General features: G+C 40.8%; 1 protein-coding gene across 1 annotated transcript in view; it reads left to right on the top strand.

Moving 5' to 3' along the window:
* The window catches only part of LOC132406300 (very low-density lipoprotein receptor-like), a 97,089-nt gene that overhangs the window by 78,345 nt on the left and 2,815 nt on the right, over positions 1-15,929 (top strand). Inside the window, exons 10-11 of the mRNA XM_059991769.1 lie at positions 2,760-2,882; positions 8,813-8,966. Coding sequence (XP_059847752.1) covers positions 2,760-2,882; positions 8,813-8,966 — 277 coding nt within the window. The remainder of the gene's footprint in view (positions 1-2,759; positions 2,883-8,812; positions 8,967-15,929) is intronic.

The raw sequence follows: 15,929 nt of genomic DNA, 5'->3' as shown, positions 1-15,929 counted from the left end.
GCTCTTGTACTCAACTCCCCTTGTAACAAAGGCCAACATTCCATTTGCCCTCTTCACTGCCTGTTGCACTTGCTCATTCACCTTCATTGACTGGTGAACTAGGACTCCTAGGTCTCTTTGCATTTCTCCCTTACCTAACTCTACACCGTTCAGACAATACTCTGCCCTCTTGTTCCTGCTTCCAAAGTGGATAACTTCACATTTATTCACATTGAATGACATCTGCCAAGTATCTGCCCACTCACCCAGCCTATCCAAGTCTCCCTGTATTCTCCTAACGTCCTCTTCGCATGTCACACTGCCACCCATTTTAGTATCGTCAGCAAACTTGCTGATATAGTTTTCAATGCCCTCATCTAAATCGTTGACATGGTGGAAAAGCACTCTGTGTCCTCATTCCATTTGCAACAACATACTTGTGTGAATCTGGATTCAGTTCTCTTTTGTCAATCAAGACAAAATCTGGGAATCGCCTGAATCCACAGGCAGACCTATGGATTGCAGTCAGCAAGAAAGTTCCACGTTTTGACAAAATCATGAATGAGAAGCAGGAGCAAAGAAGTCATTGAATTTTATGTTCACAATTGGGATTGATTTTACTATTTACAATTTTTTCTGAATAAATTAGAATCTAATTGCTCAATTTATATTTGCATTTTATGCACTAAGTTAAAAGCTTATTTTTTTAAGTTCAATTTGTTTACCCGTAGTATTGTATGTGGTTCAATTTGTGGTTCAAAAATTAGAAATTAGACTTCTTCATCTTCAAATGTGATATTACTTTTGTAGGGGGTGCGAACACTAATGAAACACTTCCTAGGGGTGTGGGGCATAGAAAAGGTTGGGAACCACTGGTCTAAACCTTTGCTTCCATTTATGTCTGGGATGAATGTGTGGGTTAATATGGCTCTACTTTAAGCAGGTCTATGTTGACTAGTTCACAATCTTTTTATGGATACTGAAGGTCCTGTGTCCAAGTCCACATTGCTGCCCCCCTTTTTTAAAGTTCTTGTGTACATCCGTGGATGACCACTACTGGCAATGGGGGCAGCCAGTGGCTTCCCTGACTTGGATGCTGTTTCTACTAGTTCTATAATCTGCTCAGTGGTCAGTGTGGGTAGAGAAGATTCTGCTGTGCTTTCTGTCTGTCACACCATCTAACAATATTGCTTTTGACTATGGCCTGAGAGGTCAAACTGTAGCAAAGCATCTCCTTTTCCCTTCTATGTCTGTTCTGGCAGTCCTGTGCTAGGTGTTGCAGTTGCTGGCACATAAATCAAGTCCTCAGTGTCCTTGCAGCAGCTCTATCTACTGCAGCCACATTACGGCCCCTCTTCAATCTCTTTCAGTCTATTTCCCCAGCCCCTGAAACTGTTGTGGAGTAGATGGATCCCACAGTTGCCCTAAGTCCAAAACCTCCTGATATCTTGAGCATTTTCAGGAAGACTGATTCGTGCCTCCCTGGATTGCCCATCCCTGAGTATTCCTCATAGTATTCTAACTGTTCCTTCAATCTGTCCTGCTTAACATGTACACTGTGTTGTTATTTTCTGTATTCATCCTTTCTTTATGTAGCTCTAATGTTTCTACACATATGATTCTGGGCACTTTGTTCTCTCTTATAAATATACATGACATAGAATGACTGCTGCTTTATCTCCCTTCCTCTTTGATTAGATGTTCCAATTGTCCATTCTCTGTTCAACCTTCTCAAGTGTATGGAGTATACAGTTATCCCCTCTTCCTAATTGAGCCCATGATGTTACTGTATCCCTTTTATGTAATTAAATATCTCTGCATTATTGCCTGTTACACACAGTCGAGTTACACACACGAACGAGTATTTACCCACCTTCTAGCAGTATCTCCCGCACCACCCAAGTGTTCTCAGTAGGCACACTACCCTAAATCCGTTGCCCACCAAACACGTAATACTCACTCTCTGGCATCCCGGAAGCTCACCTTTCACAACTGGTGGCCCTGTCTTGACAAGCTACCAAGCGCTGTCTCTGGTAGCTGGTCCCAGAAAAGAGGAAAGTAGAAACAGACAGACAGATGCAGTTCAATTCTCTGCTTTGGTTGTTGACCTAAACAGATCTAAGTGTGGGTGCTAATCTTAAAAAAAACTCACCCCCTGAGGCTGCTGAAGTCACTGGGAAGGTTTTTCACTCAGAGAGTGGTTTGTACGTGGAATGCACTACCTGGGTCGGTGGTGGAGGCAGATATACTAGTGAAATTTAAGAGACTACTAGACAGGTATATGGAGGAATTTAAGGTGGGGGGTTATATGGGAGGCAGGGTTTGAGGGTCGCCACAACATTGTGGGCCGAAGGGCCTGTTGTAATATGCTGTACTATTCTATGTTCTATGTTCTGGCTACACTATGAACGTATCCCAGACAAGCCCCAAAATGTTGTGACTACAATTTACAATAGAAACTGAAAACTAATTGCAAACCTCCTGAACTTATTTATATTTACAATGGCACTGAAGACTGATTTTTATTTGAATAAATATATTTACATAACTTCAAAATCCTCCCATTGCTTTCCAGACACTAAGTATGGGTCCATTACTTCACTGTCAGAGCTTGTGACTGTTACTGTCTTTAGGAGTTGGTATATACTGGATTCCAGTTTGCCTTTTCATATTTACACTACTAATGGTAGTTTCAATGAGCCTGTGAGCTGGATTGCTGTTCTGCCCCTGTTACTGCCTTTCCAAGGATTAACAAAGGGATTTTCTGCATCCATTTCTAGAGGTGAATTGGAGTCCATCCCAGGAGGAGGGAGAGAATTCAGACATGTCCCAGGAGGAGAAATACAAAGGAGCTGATCTGAGCAATTTTGACGTAGTATCTGTTGGAATTATTGCAGCGATAGGCAAGTTTTTCTTTTTATTGCTTGTCTTGAAATAACATGTTAAAGGAAGAAAGATGAAGTTATGAGGAATCATGTAGTGCCACGTACAGATTGAACTGTGTCAGAGTAATACAACATGGGAACAGCTCAGCATGCTGACCGAGACATCAATCTCTTTGTCTAATTGGACCATATCCTTTCAAACCTTTCCTATCCATCTACCTGTCAAGCTGTGTTTTAAACATTGTAATTGTACCCTCCTCTGGCAGTTCATTTCATATACTCACCACATTGTGTGTGATGAAGTTGCCCCTTAGGTCTTTTATACATCTTCCACTCTCACCTTAAATCTATGTCCCCTAGCTTTAGACTCCTCTATCCTGCGACAAAAAGTGTGACCATCCACCTTATCTCTGCCCTTCACAATTTTATATACCTTTCAGCCTTCTACACCCCAGCCTATTCAGTCTCTTGTAATTTAAGTCCTGCAGTCCTGGTAGCATCCATATGAATCTTACAGCTAATGACATCCTCCTACAACTGGGAGTCAGGAACTGTACACATTACTTAGTGCGGATTCACTAACAATGTTTACTGTTGTAACATGACGTCCCAGCTCCTGTACTCATGCCCTGACTAATGAAAGCCAGCATGCCAAATGCTGCCTTTACTACCCTGTCTGCCTGCATTTCCACCTTCAGGGAATTGTGTACCTCTATCCTGGGGACTGTGTCCTATAATCTTCTCCAGGTCCCTGCCATTTTACAATGCAAGTCGTACCCTGGATTAACTGACCAAAATGTAGCACCTTGCACTTGTCAGAAATGCCGTCTGCCATTTCTTGGCCCACTTTCCCAGTTCATCTGGAATCTGATTCAGTCAGAGATGTGCAGAGAGAATTCTGTGTAATGCTGTTTAGCTTCTATTCTAATGATCACTGTATCACTCAATCGCATGAGAGTGGGGCCATTTCCAAATTTGTAACTGAAGCTGCTCTGTATATTGTACTTGCTATGTGACAGGATACGATTAGTGGACAAGATGCAGACTGAGTGCAGAAAAGCCAGTCAAAAAGCATTGGTATGTCTGTCTGGATGGGTCTAACGAATGAATGAGTGTTTCACTGGAGAACAGGCATTTTTCTGGGTGAAAGTTGGAAGCTTGGACTGACGTCAAATAAGTTGCCAAAATGTTAAATGGACTGGTTGATTTAGGAAAACGGATGATTATCTTGGAGCAATGGTAGCTCTTGATACAAGATAATTTTTAATTTAAGTTTAGTCTTAAAAAATATTAAATATACCAATATATAAAGTTACAAATATGAATTGTCACTATTTTCGGAAACTAATGCATAGCATCTGTGCAGGGAGAAAGTCTTACAGTTTCTTTTTATTGACATCCAGCTGTAAGAAAAAGTTTGTGAATGCAGGTTTTCTGCATTAGGTATTCATAAAATGTGGTTTGATCTTCATCCAAGTCACAATAATAGACAAACACAATCTGCCTAGATGAATAATGCACAAACAATTGTACTTTTCATTGCTTTATTGAACACATTGTTTAATAATTCACAGTTCAGGCTGGAAAAAGTATGTGAACCCTTGTATTTAATAACTGGTGGAACCTCCTTTAGCAGCAATAACTTCCACCAGGCAATTCCTGGAACTCTGATCAACAGCTACATATCGGCAAGGAGGAATTTTAGACCATTCCTCTGTACAAAACTATTCCTGTTCATCCATAATATAGAGATACCTTGCATGAACAGCCCTCTTCAAGTCATGCCACAGCATCTCGATTGGGCTCTGACTTGGCCATTCCAAAACACAAATTTTCTTCTTTTTAAACCATCCTATTGTTTGTTAACTCTTGTGTCTCGGATCATTGTCTTGTTGCATCATTCAGTGTGTTTTAAGTTTCAGGTAGTGAGTTGCTACCCTGACATTCTCCTGTAAAATGTCTTCATACAGTTTTGAATTCATTGTTCCCTCAACGATTGCAAGCTGTCCAGGTCTTGAGGCAACAAAGCAGCCCAAACCACGATGCCCCTTCCATTGTGCTTTTCAGTTGTGATGAGTTTTAGTGTTGATGTGAAGTGCCCTTTTTCCTCCAACCATAGCAGTGTGTATTTCTGCCAAATGTTCAACTTTTGTCTCGTCTGTCCACAGAACATTGTGGAACATTCTGGTGGTCTTTTGCAAACTTTGAGATGTGCACTACTTTTTTTTGAGAGCAGTGGTTTTCTCAATGGTGCCCTTCCATGAACAACATTCTTGTTCAGATTTTTTCTTATAGTGGTCACATGAAAAGAGACTTTAGCAAGTTCTAGAGATTTCTGTTGGTCTTTTGATGTTACCCTTGGATTCTTTTCCACCTCTTTCAGCATTCCACTTGTGCTCTTGCTGTGATCTTTGCAGGATGCCCACTCCTAGGAAGAGTAGCAACTGTACTGAATTTCCTCCATTTGTAGACAATTTCTCTTAGGACTGATGAACACTTGTAATGTTTTTGTAGCCTTTTCCCAGCTTCATACATCTCTGCAATTCTTCCGAGGTCCTCTGAAAGTTGTTTTGATGAAGGCACATAAACAGATCTTTCTTGAGATGAGCAGGCCCTGTCAGTAACCTGACTTTGTATCTTTTTTATATAGAGCAGGTTACCTCTCCAATCTCATCTCATTGATTGGAACACCCAACACCAAACAGCTTTTGTAGAGGGCATTACCCTAGAGCAGGGGTCGGCAACCTTTACCACTGAAAGAGCCATGTGGACCCGTTTCCCACAGAAAAGAAAACACTGGGAGCCACAAAACCCGTTTGACATTTAAAATGAAATAACACTGCATATAATGTTTTTTTTTGCCTTTATGCTATGTATAAACAAACTATAATGTGTTGCATTTATGAAATCGATGAACTCCTGCAGAGAAAACAAAATTACATTTCTGCATGCAACAAAAACATTTTGAACTCCGAAAAAAAGATGTTGGGTTGAAGGTTACTTTTAAGTAAAATACTCAATGTCTATTTGAGTCCTTCTTGTATTTATGAAAAACACCGAACTTAAATTGTCCGCCAGCAGCAAACCAAAAATAACGTCAGCCAACTGTCAACCTGAAAAATAAAAGGACTATTTCACTGAACCATGAAAAAATATGAATATACGTAAAATAATAGGCAATTAAAATATTTATCATACTTGGTTAATGGGATTTCTGCTCCTGGACCTCAGCGCACAGCGTCTGCACATCAGGGCTGTTTGACGTCACCTTCATCTTTACACAGGATCGCAAGCTGTCATCTGTGAGGCGTGCGCGATGTTTGTTTTTAATAAAGTTCATGTTGGAGAGCACCTGTTCACATACATATGTGGATCCAAAGATCGACAGGACTCCGAGCGCATACTTTTTAATGTTTACATAAATGTCGGGGATAACATTCCATGTTTCGAACACAAGTTTGTCCGGTTTGGGGCGGTTTTCAATAACACTCCATTTGTGATTCTGAGCAAGAACGGCCTTCTGACGGGCAACATCTTCAAGGTCTGCTGTCAAGAGTCTAAACTTGGACACCCATATGTCTTTGTCGGCCAGTTCCATCTCAAGATCAGGTTGACTCACACCTGCCAATGCAGTCGTATTCAGTAGGGATGGATTGATGCTTAGGGGAGTGACCGGGAAGGATAATGTGTTTTTTTCCTCTCTGAACTCACAGAAGCGTTTCCCAAACGATGTTTGCATTGCGATGATTGCAGAATGTAAATACTCCGAATTTATCATGTCGTGAGCTTGTTTGAACTCTCTCAAATTGGGGAAGTGAGACAATGTGCCTTTCTGTAAATCTCTGGCAACTTGCGCTCGAATGCCAAAACATCCTCCAACATGTGCAGGGCCGTGCGTCCTTTCCCCTGAAGAGCTGTGTTCAGCGTGTTCAGGTGCGCTGTCATGTCTACCATGAAGTGTAGCTTTTCCAGCCACTCTGGCTGTTCCAGCTCAGGAAAGGTGAGCCCTTTGCTGCCCAGGAAAGTTTTCACTTCTTCCAGACACGCGACAAAGCGTTTCAGCACCTCCCCTCTTGACAGCCACCGGACTTTGTTGTGCAGCAGGAGATCAGAATATGCGCTTTCCAGCTCGTCCAGTAACAAACGGAATTGACGGTGATTTAAACTTTTTGCCATTATTTTATTGACAATCTGAATGACAACATCCATTACTTCTGTGCATTCCGGAGGAAATGTTTGAGCGCACAGTGCCTCTTGGTGCAAGATGCAGTGAAAAGTCAGCAGCTTTCTGTCCAGCGACTTCTGCAGTAAAGCCACAAATCCCTTGTGCGCTCCTATCATACTTGGTGCCCCATTAGTAGCTACTGACACCAGGTGGGTGGTCTTTATTCCTTTGGCTCTTAAACAATTCAAGACAGCCTCACAGATGTCCTCCCCCCATGTTTGGCCTTTTAGAGGTATCAACTCAATCATTTCTTCCTGTGGCCCGGCAGAGTTTACATACCAGCAGAACAGTGCTATTTGTTCAATATCACCTTTGTCTTTAGACTTGTCACAGGCAATCGAGTCGGCCACAGCTGAATTGATGTCTTTAATTTGCTGTCTTGTGATGTCTTCTGCCATTTTTATGGTTCTGTCTTTGACAGTCTTTGCAGAGAGGGCCATATCCCTGATTTTCTGCACAATTTCACTCTTGTTTTTAAAGTCCGTGAATGGATGTTCTGAAATCTTAATGGAAGATTCTTTTATATATTCACCATCTGTAAACTGCTTCCCGTGCCTGACTATTTCCTGAGCGGCAACAAAACTAGCATATGTAGTTGATTTTCCAGACTTCATCCACTTCTTGAAATGATTTTTGCTCAGATCAACCTTCCGCATCAGTTCCGAAATGGCTTTTTTTCTCTCATCTCCATCTGGATATTTTTGAGCAAAGGCTGCGTGTTTATTCTGGAAATGTCTTGCGACATTTGACTTTTTGTTGTTTGCTAGTTTCTCATTGCATACTAAGCATACCGGTAAACCAGTCTCGTCAGCAGTGAAAGCAAATGAATCTGCCCACGTATCATTAAACGTCCTGTTTTCTTCAGTCACTTTTTTTTTTAGAATTCTCCATAGTTAGCCTACCTTGGATCGAAAAATTAAAGAAATCGCGCACTGGCAGGCATTGGCAGTGGTGACGTATATTAATAGCGATTAAAAAAAAACGTTGTGCTACACGCAGCGCTAAAATAACGACACAGAGTCGGTAAACTGCAGTCAAAGATAACTTTATTCGAACTAAACAGCCTTGCTTTTAAGCCTCCCTCAACCCGCCCCCCCGTGGGCGCAGATGCTCCAAAAGACACGTACTCACAAACCCCCGTAGGCTATCTCCCTTAGCCGGAACGCTGGCTAATTGTGAACCGGTTCGGATGTGCCAGGAAATAGGTCGCCACAACGTTTTATTTAGATTGTACAAGATCACCATAATCTTCAAATTTAGAATTACATTTCAAAAACTAACAAACTAACATAAAATACATTTTAATTAAATACTCATCATTTATTTTCCAAAGCCACAGGGAGCCGCAGCACAGAGATGAAAACGCCGCGGGTTGCCGACCCCTGCCCTAGAGGTTCACGCATGTTTTTGAACCTAGACTGTGATGTTTTAAATGGTGTATTTGGTACTGACGAGAAGTACAGTTGCTTGTGTTATTAGTCTAGGTAGATCGTATTTGTCTATTATTGTGACTCAGATGAAGATCAGATCACGTTTTATGAGTAATTAATGCAGAAAGCCAGGTTGCAAAGGGTTCATAAAATTTTCTTGCAACTGTAAATCAAATGTGTCTCAGAGCTTTCTGTCAGAGTGCTCACTATAAAAGCTTGAGCTCAGTGGGAAGAATGTCTGCTCTATTTTTGTTGTAAAATTGTCCTTTATAACCTTGCTTTTCTATCTGCAGTGTTCCTGACTGGAACTGTTGTGACTTGTGTTACTGTCCATTGGAGAATGATTTTTAGTCGCATCAAGAAATCACGCTGTTATTCCCCAGTCCGCCTCTCTGCTAACAGTTCACTGATCTACAATGAACAATACTCTGAGACTATTTCCCAGCAGTAAGTTTTGTCACAGCAGTATGAAAGTCAGTTTGTTCATATTGCAGATCGCAGTAACTTAACAGAGTAAAAAGTGACCAGGATCAGACTAAGAGAGGGAATATTTATATACAGGGTCTGTCAACCAAGTGGGATTAAAATGGTGTGGCAGTAACTGAGATATTGCTTTCAAAGAGGAATTTAACTGTTCATGAATATGTATTAATAATTGCACTATTTATTGTGACACAACGCTGGCGGAACTCAGCAAGTCAGACAGCATCTATAGAGACTAATTTCACAATACGTCAGTGATAAACCTTGTTCTGAAATAGGTAAGGGAAGAATGGAGGCTGACTGGCAGTTTTGATTGCCAGTGTTGCAGTTCTGGAAGAGGGAATGCCTAAAAATGATCAAAGACAGAACTTGTATTTGAATTAATAGTAGAGGCGCTACTGGGATTGGTCTATTGGGCCCCCACTAGTTTGAAAGATATTCATGGGCAAATTTGTAGGAAATTGTACAGTATGCAAAAGCCATATGGTGATAATGGGAAACCTTAGCTATCCAAATTAACTAGGAGTCAAGGGAAGGAAGCCTTTGAAATGGGTACAGGAGATTTTCCTGATTCGGTATATTTCTGGCCTAATGCCAGAGGTGACAGCTATAGGTCTGGTTCTGGGAAAAGAGTGGGAGACACATCTAAGAAATAGGGAAAAGAATATGGATACTCCAAAGCAAACTCTGTCAATTGGGAATTGGCCAGTTTCAGCAGTACAAGAACAGATCAGATCTGAATAGTTTGGAATCATTTGACAGGCAAAACTGTATTTGAACAAGTGGGAGGCAATTAAGCTTGAACTATTTCAGCTACACTCTGGGTATATTCTCATGTTGGACAACAGTGAGGAAACTACAGCTAAAACTCCATATGATTAAAATGATGGGGAACAAAATAACAAACAAAAAGTGCACATGACAGTTGATATTTTGCAACTAATGAGAACCAGGTTGCTTGCAGGAAGCTCAAAGGGAAGGAAAGGGGGAAATGAGTATGGGAGAAAAAAACTGGTATCAGAAGAGAAAAGGCTTGGTTTGTGAACAGGATAAACAGCACACAGTGAGGCAGGGACACCCAGAGATCAAAGGAAATTTACTGTCTCTTTCTCCACACGTTCTCTTGAGTGTAGGAACAGATGTATGGGAGAAGGAAGAAAAAGAAGATAGTTAAGTTGTTTGCATCGTTAGGGATAAACAGAGAGTAAGAGGTGGAGAATTTCTTAAATGCATTTATTTTAATGCTAGGAGCATTGTAAAAAAGGTGGATGAGCTTAGAGCATGGATTGATACCTGGAAATACGATGTTGTAGCTATTAGTGAAACATGGTTGCAGGAGGGGTGTGATTGGCAACTAATTATTCCTGGATTTCCTTGCTTCAGGTGTGATAGAATCGGAGGGTCAAGAGGGGGAGGTGTTGCATTGCTTGTCAGAGAAAATATTACAGCGGTGTTTTGGCAGGATAGATTAGAGGGCTCATCTAGGGAGACTATTTGGGTGGAATTGAGGAATGGGAAAGGTGTAGTAACACTTATAGGGGTGTATTATAGACCACCTAATGGGGAGTGAGAATTGGAGGAGCAAATTTATAAGGAGATAGATATTTGTAGTAAGCAGAGGGTTGTGGTTGTGGGAGATTTTAATTTTCCACACATAGACTGGGAAGCCCATACTGTAAAAGGGCTGGATGGTTTGGAGTTTGTAAAATGTGTGCAGGATAGGTTTTTGCAGCAATACATAGAGGTACAAACTAGAGAAGGGCAGTGTTAGATCTCCTGTTAGGGAATGAGATAGGTTAGGTGATGGAGTTATGTGTTGGGGAGCACTTTGGGTCCAGTGATCATAATGCCATTAGCTTCAATATAATTATGGAGAAGGATAGGACTGGACCCAGGGTTGAGATTTTTGGTTGGAGAAAGGCTAACTTTGAGGAGATGTGAGAGGATTTAGAAGTAGTGCATTGGGACTATTTGTTTTATGGGAAGGATGTAATAGAGAAATGAAGATCATTTTAAGGTGAAATTTTGAGGGTACAGAACCTTTATGTTCCTGTTAGGTTGAAAGGAAAGGTTAAAAGTTTGAGAGAGCCATGGTTTTCAAGGGATATTGGAAACTTGGTTCGGAAAAAGTGAGAGATCTACAATAACTATAGGCAGCATGGAGTAAATGAGGTGCTGGAGGAATATAAAGAATGTAAAAAGCATCTTAAAAAAGGAATTAGAAAAGCTAAAAGGAGATATGAGGTTGCTTTGGCAAGTAGGTTAAAATAAATCCAAAGGGTTTCTACAGTTATATTAATAGCAAAAGAATAGTGAGGGATAAAATTGCTCCCTTAGAGAATCAGAGTGGACAGCTATGTGTGGAGCCAAAAGAGATGGGGGAGATTTTGAACAATTTCTTTTCTTCAGTATTCACACAGGAGAAGGATATTGAATTGAGGTAAGGTAAGGGTAACAAGTAGAGAAGTTATGGAAACTATGATGATTAAAGAAGAGGAAGTCCTGGCGCTTTTAAGGAATATAAAAGTGTATAAGTCTCTGGATCCTGACAGGATATTCCCTAGGAACTTGAGGGAAGTTAGTGTAGAAATAGCAGGGTCTCTGACAGAAATATTTCAAATGTCTTTAGAAATGGGGATGGTGCCAGAGGACTGGCATATTACTCATGTTGTTCCATTGTTTAAAAAGGGTTTTAAGAGTAAACCTAGCAATTGTAGGCCTATAAGTTTGACATCAGTGGTGGGTAAATTAATGGAAAGTATTCTTAGAGATGGTATATATAATTATCTGGATAGACAGGGTCTGATTAGGAACAGTCAACATGGATTTGTGTGTCGAAGGTCATGTTTGACAAATCTTATTGAATTTTTTTTGAAGAGGTTACTAGGAAAGTTGACAAGGGTAAAGCAGTGGATGTTGTCTATATGGACTTCAGTAAGGCCTTTGACAAGGCTCCACGTGGAAGGTTCAATTGTTAGGTATTAAATTTGAAGTAATAAAATGGATTCAACAGTGGCTGGATGGGGGATGCCAGAGAATAGTGGTGGATAACTGTTTGTCAGGTTGGAGGCCGGTGACTAGTGATGTGCCTCAGGGAGCTGTACTGGGTCCAATGTTGTTTGTCATATACATTAATGATCTGGATGACGGGGTGGTAAATTGGATTAGTAAGTATGCAGATGATACTGATAGGTGGCATTGTGGATAATGAAGTAGGTTTTCAAAGCTTGCAGAGAGATTTAGGCCAGTTAGAAGAGTGGGCTGAAAGATGGCAGATGGAGTTTAATGCTGATAAGTGTGAGGTGCTACATTTTGATAGGAATAATCAAAATAGGACATACATGGTTAATGGTAGGGCATTTTAGAATGCAGTAGAACAGAGTGATCTAGGAATAATGGTGCATAGTTCCCTGAAGGTGGAATCTCATGTGGATAGGGTGGTAAAGAAAGCTTTTGGTACGCTGGCCTTTATAAATCAGAGCATTGAGTACAGGAGTTGGGATGTAATGTTAAAATTGTACAAGGCATTGGTCAGGCCAAATTTGGAGTATTGTCACCGAATTATCATAAAGATATCAACAAAATAGAGAGAGTACAGAGAAGATTTACTAGAATGTTACCTGGGTTTCAGCACCTAAGTTACAGAGAAAGGTTGAACAAGTTAGGTCTTTATTCTTTGGAGCGTAGAAGGTTGAGGGGGGACTTGATAGAGGTATTTAAAATTATGAGGGGATAGATAGAGTTGACATGGATAGGCTTTTTCCATTGAGAGTAGGGGAGATTCAAAGAATTGGAAATTAGTTGAGAGTTAGGGGGGAAAAGTTTAGGGGTAACACAAGGGGGAACTTCTTTACTCAAGAGAGTGGTAGCTGTTTGGAATGAGCTTCCAGTAGAAATGGTAGAGGCAGGTTCGATATTGTCATTTAAAGTAAAATTGGATAGGTATATGGACAAGAAAGGAATGGAGGGTTATGGGCTGAGTGCAGGTAGGTGGGACTAGGTGAGAGTAAGCGTTCGGCAAGGACTAGAAGGGCCGAGATGGCCTATTTCGGTGCTGTAATTGTTAGATGGTTATATGGATTTTCATTTCGCGCAGAGATTTATTGTGGATGTCGTGCAGAAGTGCTTAAATTGGAGAATCGTGTCCATTTCTGGAAAAGTGAGAGAGTAGAAGAAATTAGCCAAAAGTTATGACTTTGCTGATGTAACTAGATCAGAAAAGCTGGGGTGGGATCAAAGTTACAGTAGATTTTAAAATTACGAAGGTTTTGGCTGGAGAGATAGAGAAACAGTCCCATTGGTGACAGAGTCCAGAACTAGGGGCACATAAATGTGATGTGGAAAATCTTTTATGCAGAATGTGATTTGGGTCTGCAGTACTTTGATATGCTTGTTGCAGTGTCATAAAAGCAAAACTGAAAAATCTTCGAAGGATTGTCAGGATTATGGAGTGAGGGCAGGAAGAGGTGTAGGGAAATGCAAGTTGCTATTATCCTACCAACCACATGACCACCACCTATATTGCAAATATTCTGAGGGTCTGGAATGAACGAGTAGATGGTCAGGAGTTTGGAAGTGCAGTTGAAATTGAAAGGTTATTTCAGAGGTCATAATTTAGTTAAATATTGAAGTGTTTTGGAAAAGCTCAAAGAAAGCAGTAAAGGTTCAGATTGGAGGAGAAATTTAACTGCAAAACTGCTTCTCGAACATATCTCAGTAGTGGGAGGCTTTGAAGAGGATTCAGGAGTTAGAACATAGAATAGTACAGCACATTACAGGCCCTTCGGCCCACAATGTTGTGCCGACCCTCAAACCCTGCCTCCTATATAACCCCCCCCCACCTTAAATTCCTCCATATACTTGTCTAGTAGTCTCTTAAACTTCACTAGTGTGTCTGCCTCCACCACTGACTCAGGCAGTGCATTCCACGCACCAACCACTCTCTGAGTGAAAAACCTTCCTCTAATATCCCCTTGAACTTCCCTCCCCTTACCTTAAAGCCATGTCCTCTTGTACTGAACAGTGGTCCCCTGGGGAAGATGCGCTGGCTGTCCACTCTGTCTATTCCTCTTAATATCTTGTACACCTCTATCATGTCTCCTCTCATCCTCCTCCTCTCCAAAGAGTAAAGCCCTAGCTCCCTTAATCTCTGATCATAATCCATACTCTCTAAACCAGGCAACATCCTCGTAAATCTCTTCTGTACTCTTTCCAATGCTTCACATCCTTCTTATAGTGAGGCGACCAGAACTGGACACAGTACTCCAAGTGTGGCCTAACTAGAGTTTTATAGAGCTGCATCATTACATCGCGTCTCTTAAACTCCAGCCCTCAACTTATGAAAGCTAACTTATGTAAGTTTTCTTAGCTACCCTATCTACCTTTGAGGCAACTTTCGGGGATCTGTGGACATGTACGCCCAGATCCCTCTGCTCCTCCACACTACCAAGTAACCTGCCATTTACTTTGTACTCTGCCTTGGAGTTCAAGGTAAACATTCTCATAGTAAAATATGGCTACTACAAGGGGTACTTTAAGATGTTTGGAGGTATGTCAAGAGGGGCATTTAAGAAGATACATGGATGATAGAAAAATGGAAGGGATATGTTGGAGAAAAGGGTTAGATTGATCTTAGAGTAGGTTAAAATATAGGGTTAACTAGATTAATCTGATGTTGAGCTGGCTTAGGAATTTACATGCTAAGTAACTTCTTTCCTTGCTGTAACCATTCTATGAACCTGCAAGCCATTGCAAGGTAAAGGAAGTGGCTGATGCAGGTGGGACTATGCTAAGGAAAGAATCTGGGGCTATCCATCTCATTGCATTACTATTCAGTAGTAGGATGAGCCTCCAACATCAACTCCACAGTGACTGCTTTAACCTGGCCATCTTCCCGGGGAGTCACTCCAGCTATTCTGCAGAGTGACAGGCAATATTGGCTAGGTACACCTATTTCTACGGAATCTTCCACAAGCATAAGAATTCATTATGTATCAGCAAACCCCCATGTTAGGAAAGGGCTGTATTCCTAGAAAACTATCCATGTCACAATTTTCTGTAGTGGAAACCCCTAGTTGCCATTGAGTCCCATATTATAAGTTGAGATGTGTCATACAGGATTTTCTTCTTTCAACAGTAATAAGGGGCCACTTCATATTTACAAAGCTAATCTGTTAATTGGCCAGCAGCTGTGTCTGGAGACATTAGTGACTACAGATGCTATAGTCTGGAGCAAAAAAACTGAACTAAAGCCTGGGATGGCGACAGGGAGGGGCAGATAGTTGCTTGGGAGGGTACATTGCCTTCAGTTTGAATTGAGACAGAGTTTTAAACATTTATCAAATATAATTCAGGCATATTAAGGGTAAATAATATGGAAAACTTTTTTAATTGCTAAAGAGTTTGATCCAAATTAAAAACAAATTTTATTCCATAATCTCACATTTTGGATTGTGATTTATGTATTAACTAAGGGCAAATTTCTGTAATGTGAGTTTCAGGTTCACAGAAAGCAGATTATTCAATGTCTGATCTAAATAATGCAGCCTTTCTGTGACATTGAACTTAAATTCCTTCAGCAGTTTTCTGCTCGAGTTTGAAACTAATTGGCGATGATGCCCATCGGGATCTCACAGACTTTTCATTAATTTATCTGTAGCAGGTGATAGGATGTTATTGTCTCCTTTCTGTTCCCTTCCATCTGTACAAGGAGTACAGTCCAAATGCTAACGGAAAATGGTGGGTTGGAGAAGATAGATGTGGGGGGAAGAACTGGCATTTAAGAAAGAATTAACAAGATCGAGGAACATGATAAAAGCACAATTTCATTGTCAAAAATTTTATTAGTAAAATGGATCTAAAGACCTGTCCAAATCAATGTACAGAGAGCCAATTGTGAAAAATGACGTGGAACTATAAAAATCTTTT

The sequence above is a fragment of the Hypanus sabinus genome, chromosome 16 (genome assembly GCF_030144855.1).
Source record: "Hypanus sabinus isolate sHypSab1 chromosome 16, sHypSab1.hap1, whole genome shotgun sequence".
NCBI classification, from domain to species: domain Eukaryota; kingdom Metazoa; phylum Chordata; class Chondrichthyes; order Myliobatiformes; family Dasyatidae; genus Hypanus; species Hypanus sabinus.
This window is presented reverse-complemented; position numbering and strand designations above follow the sequence as displayed.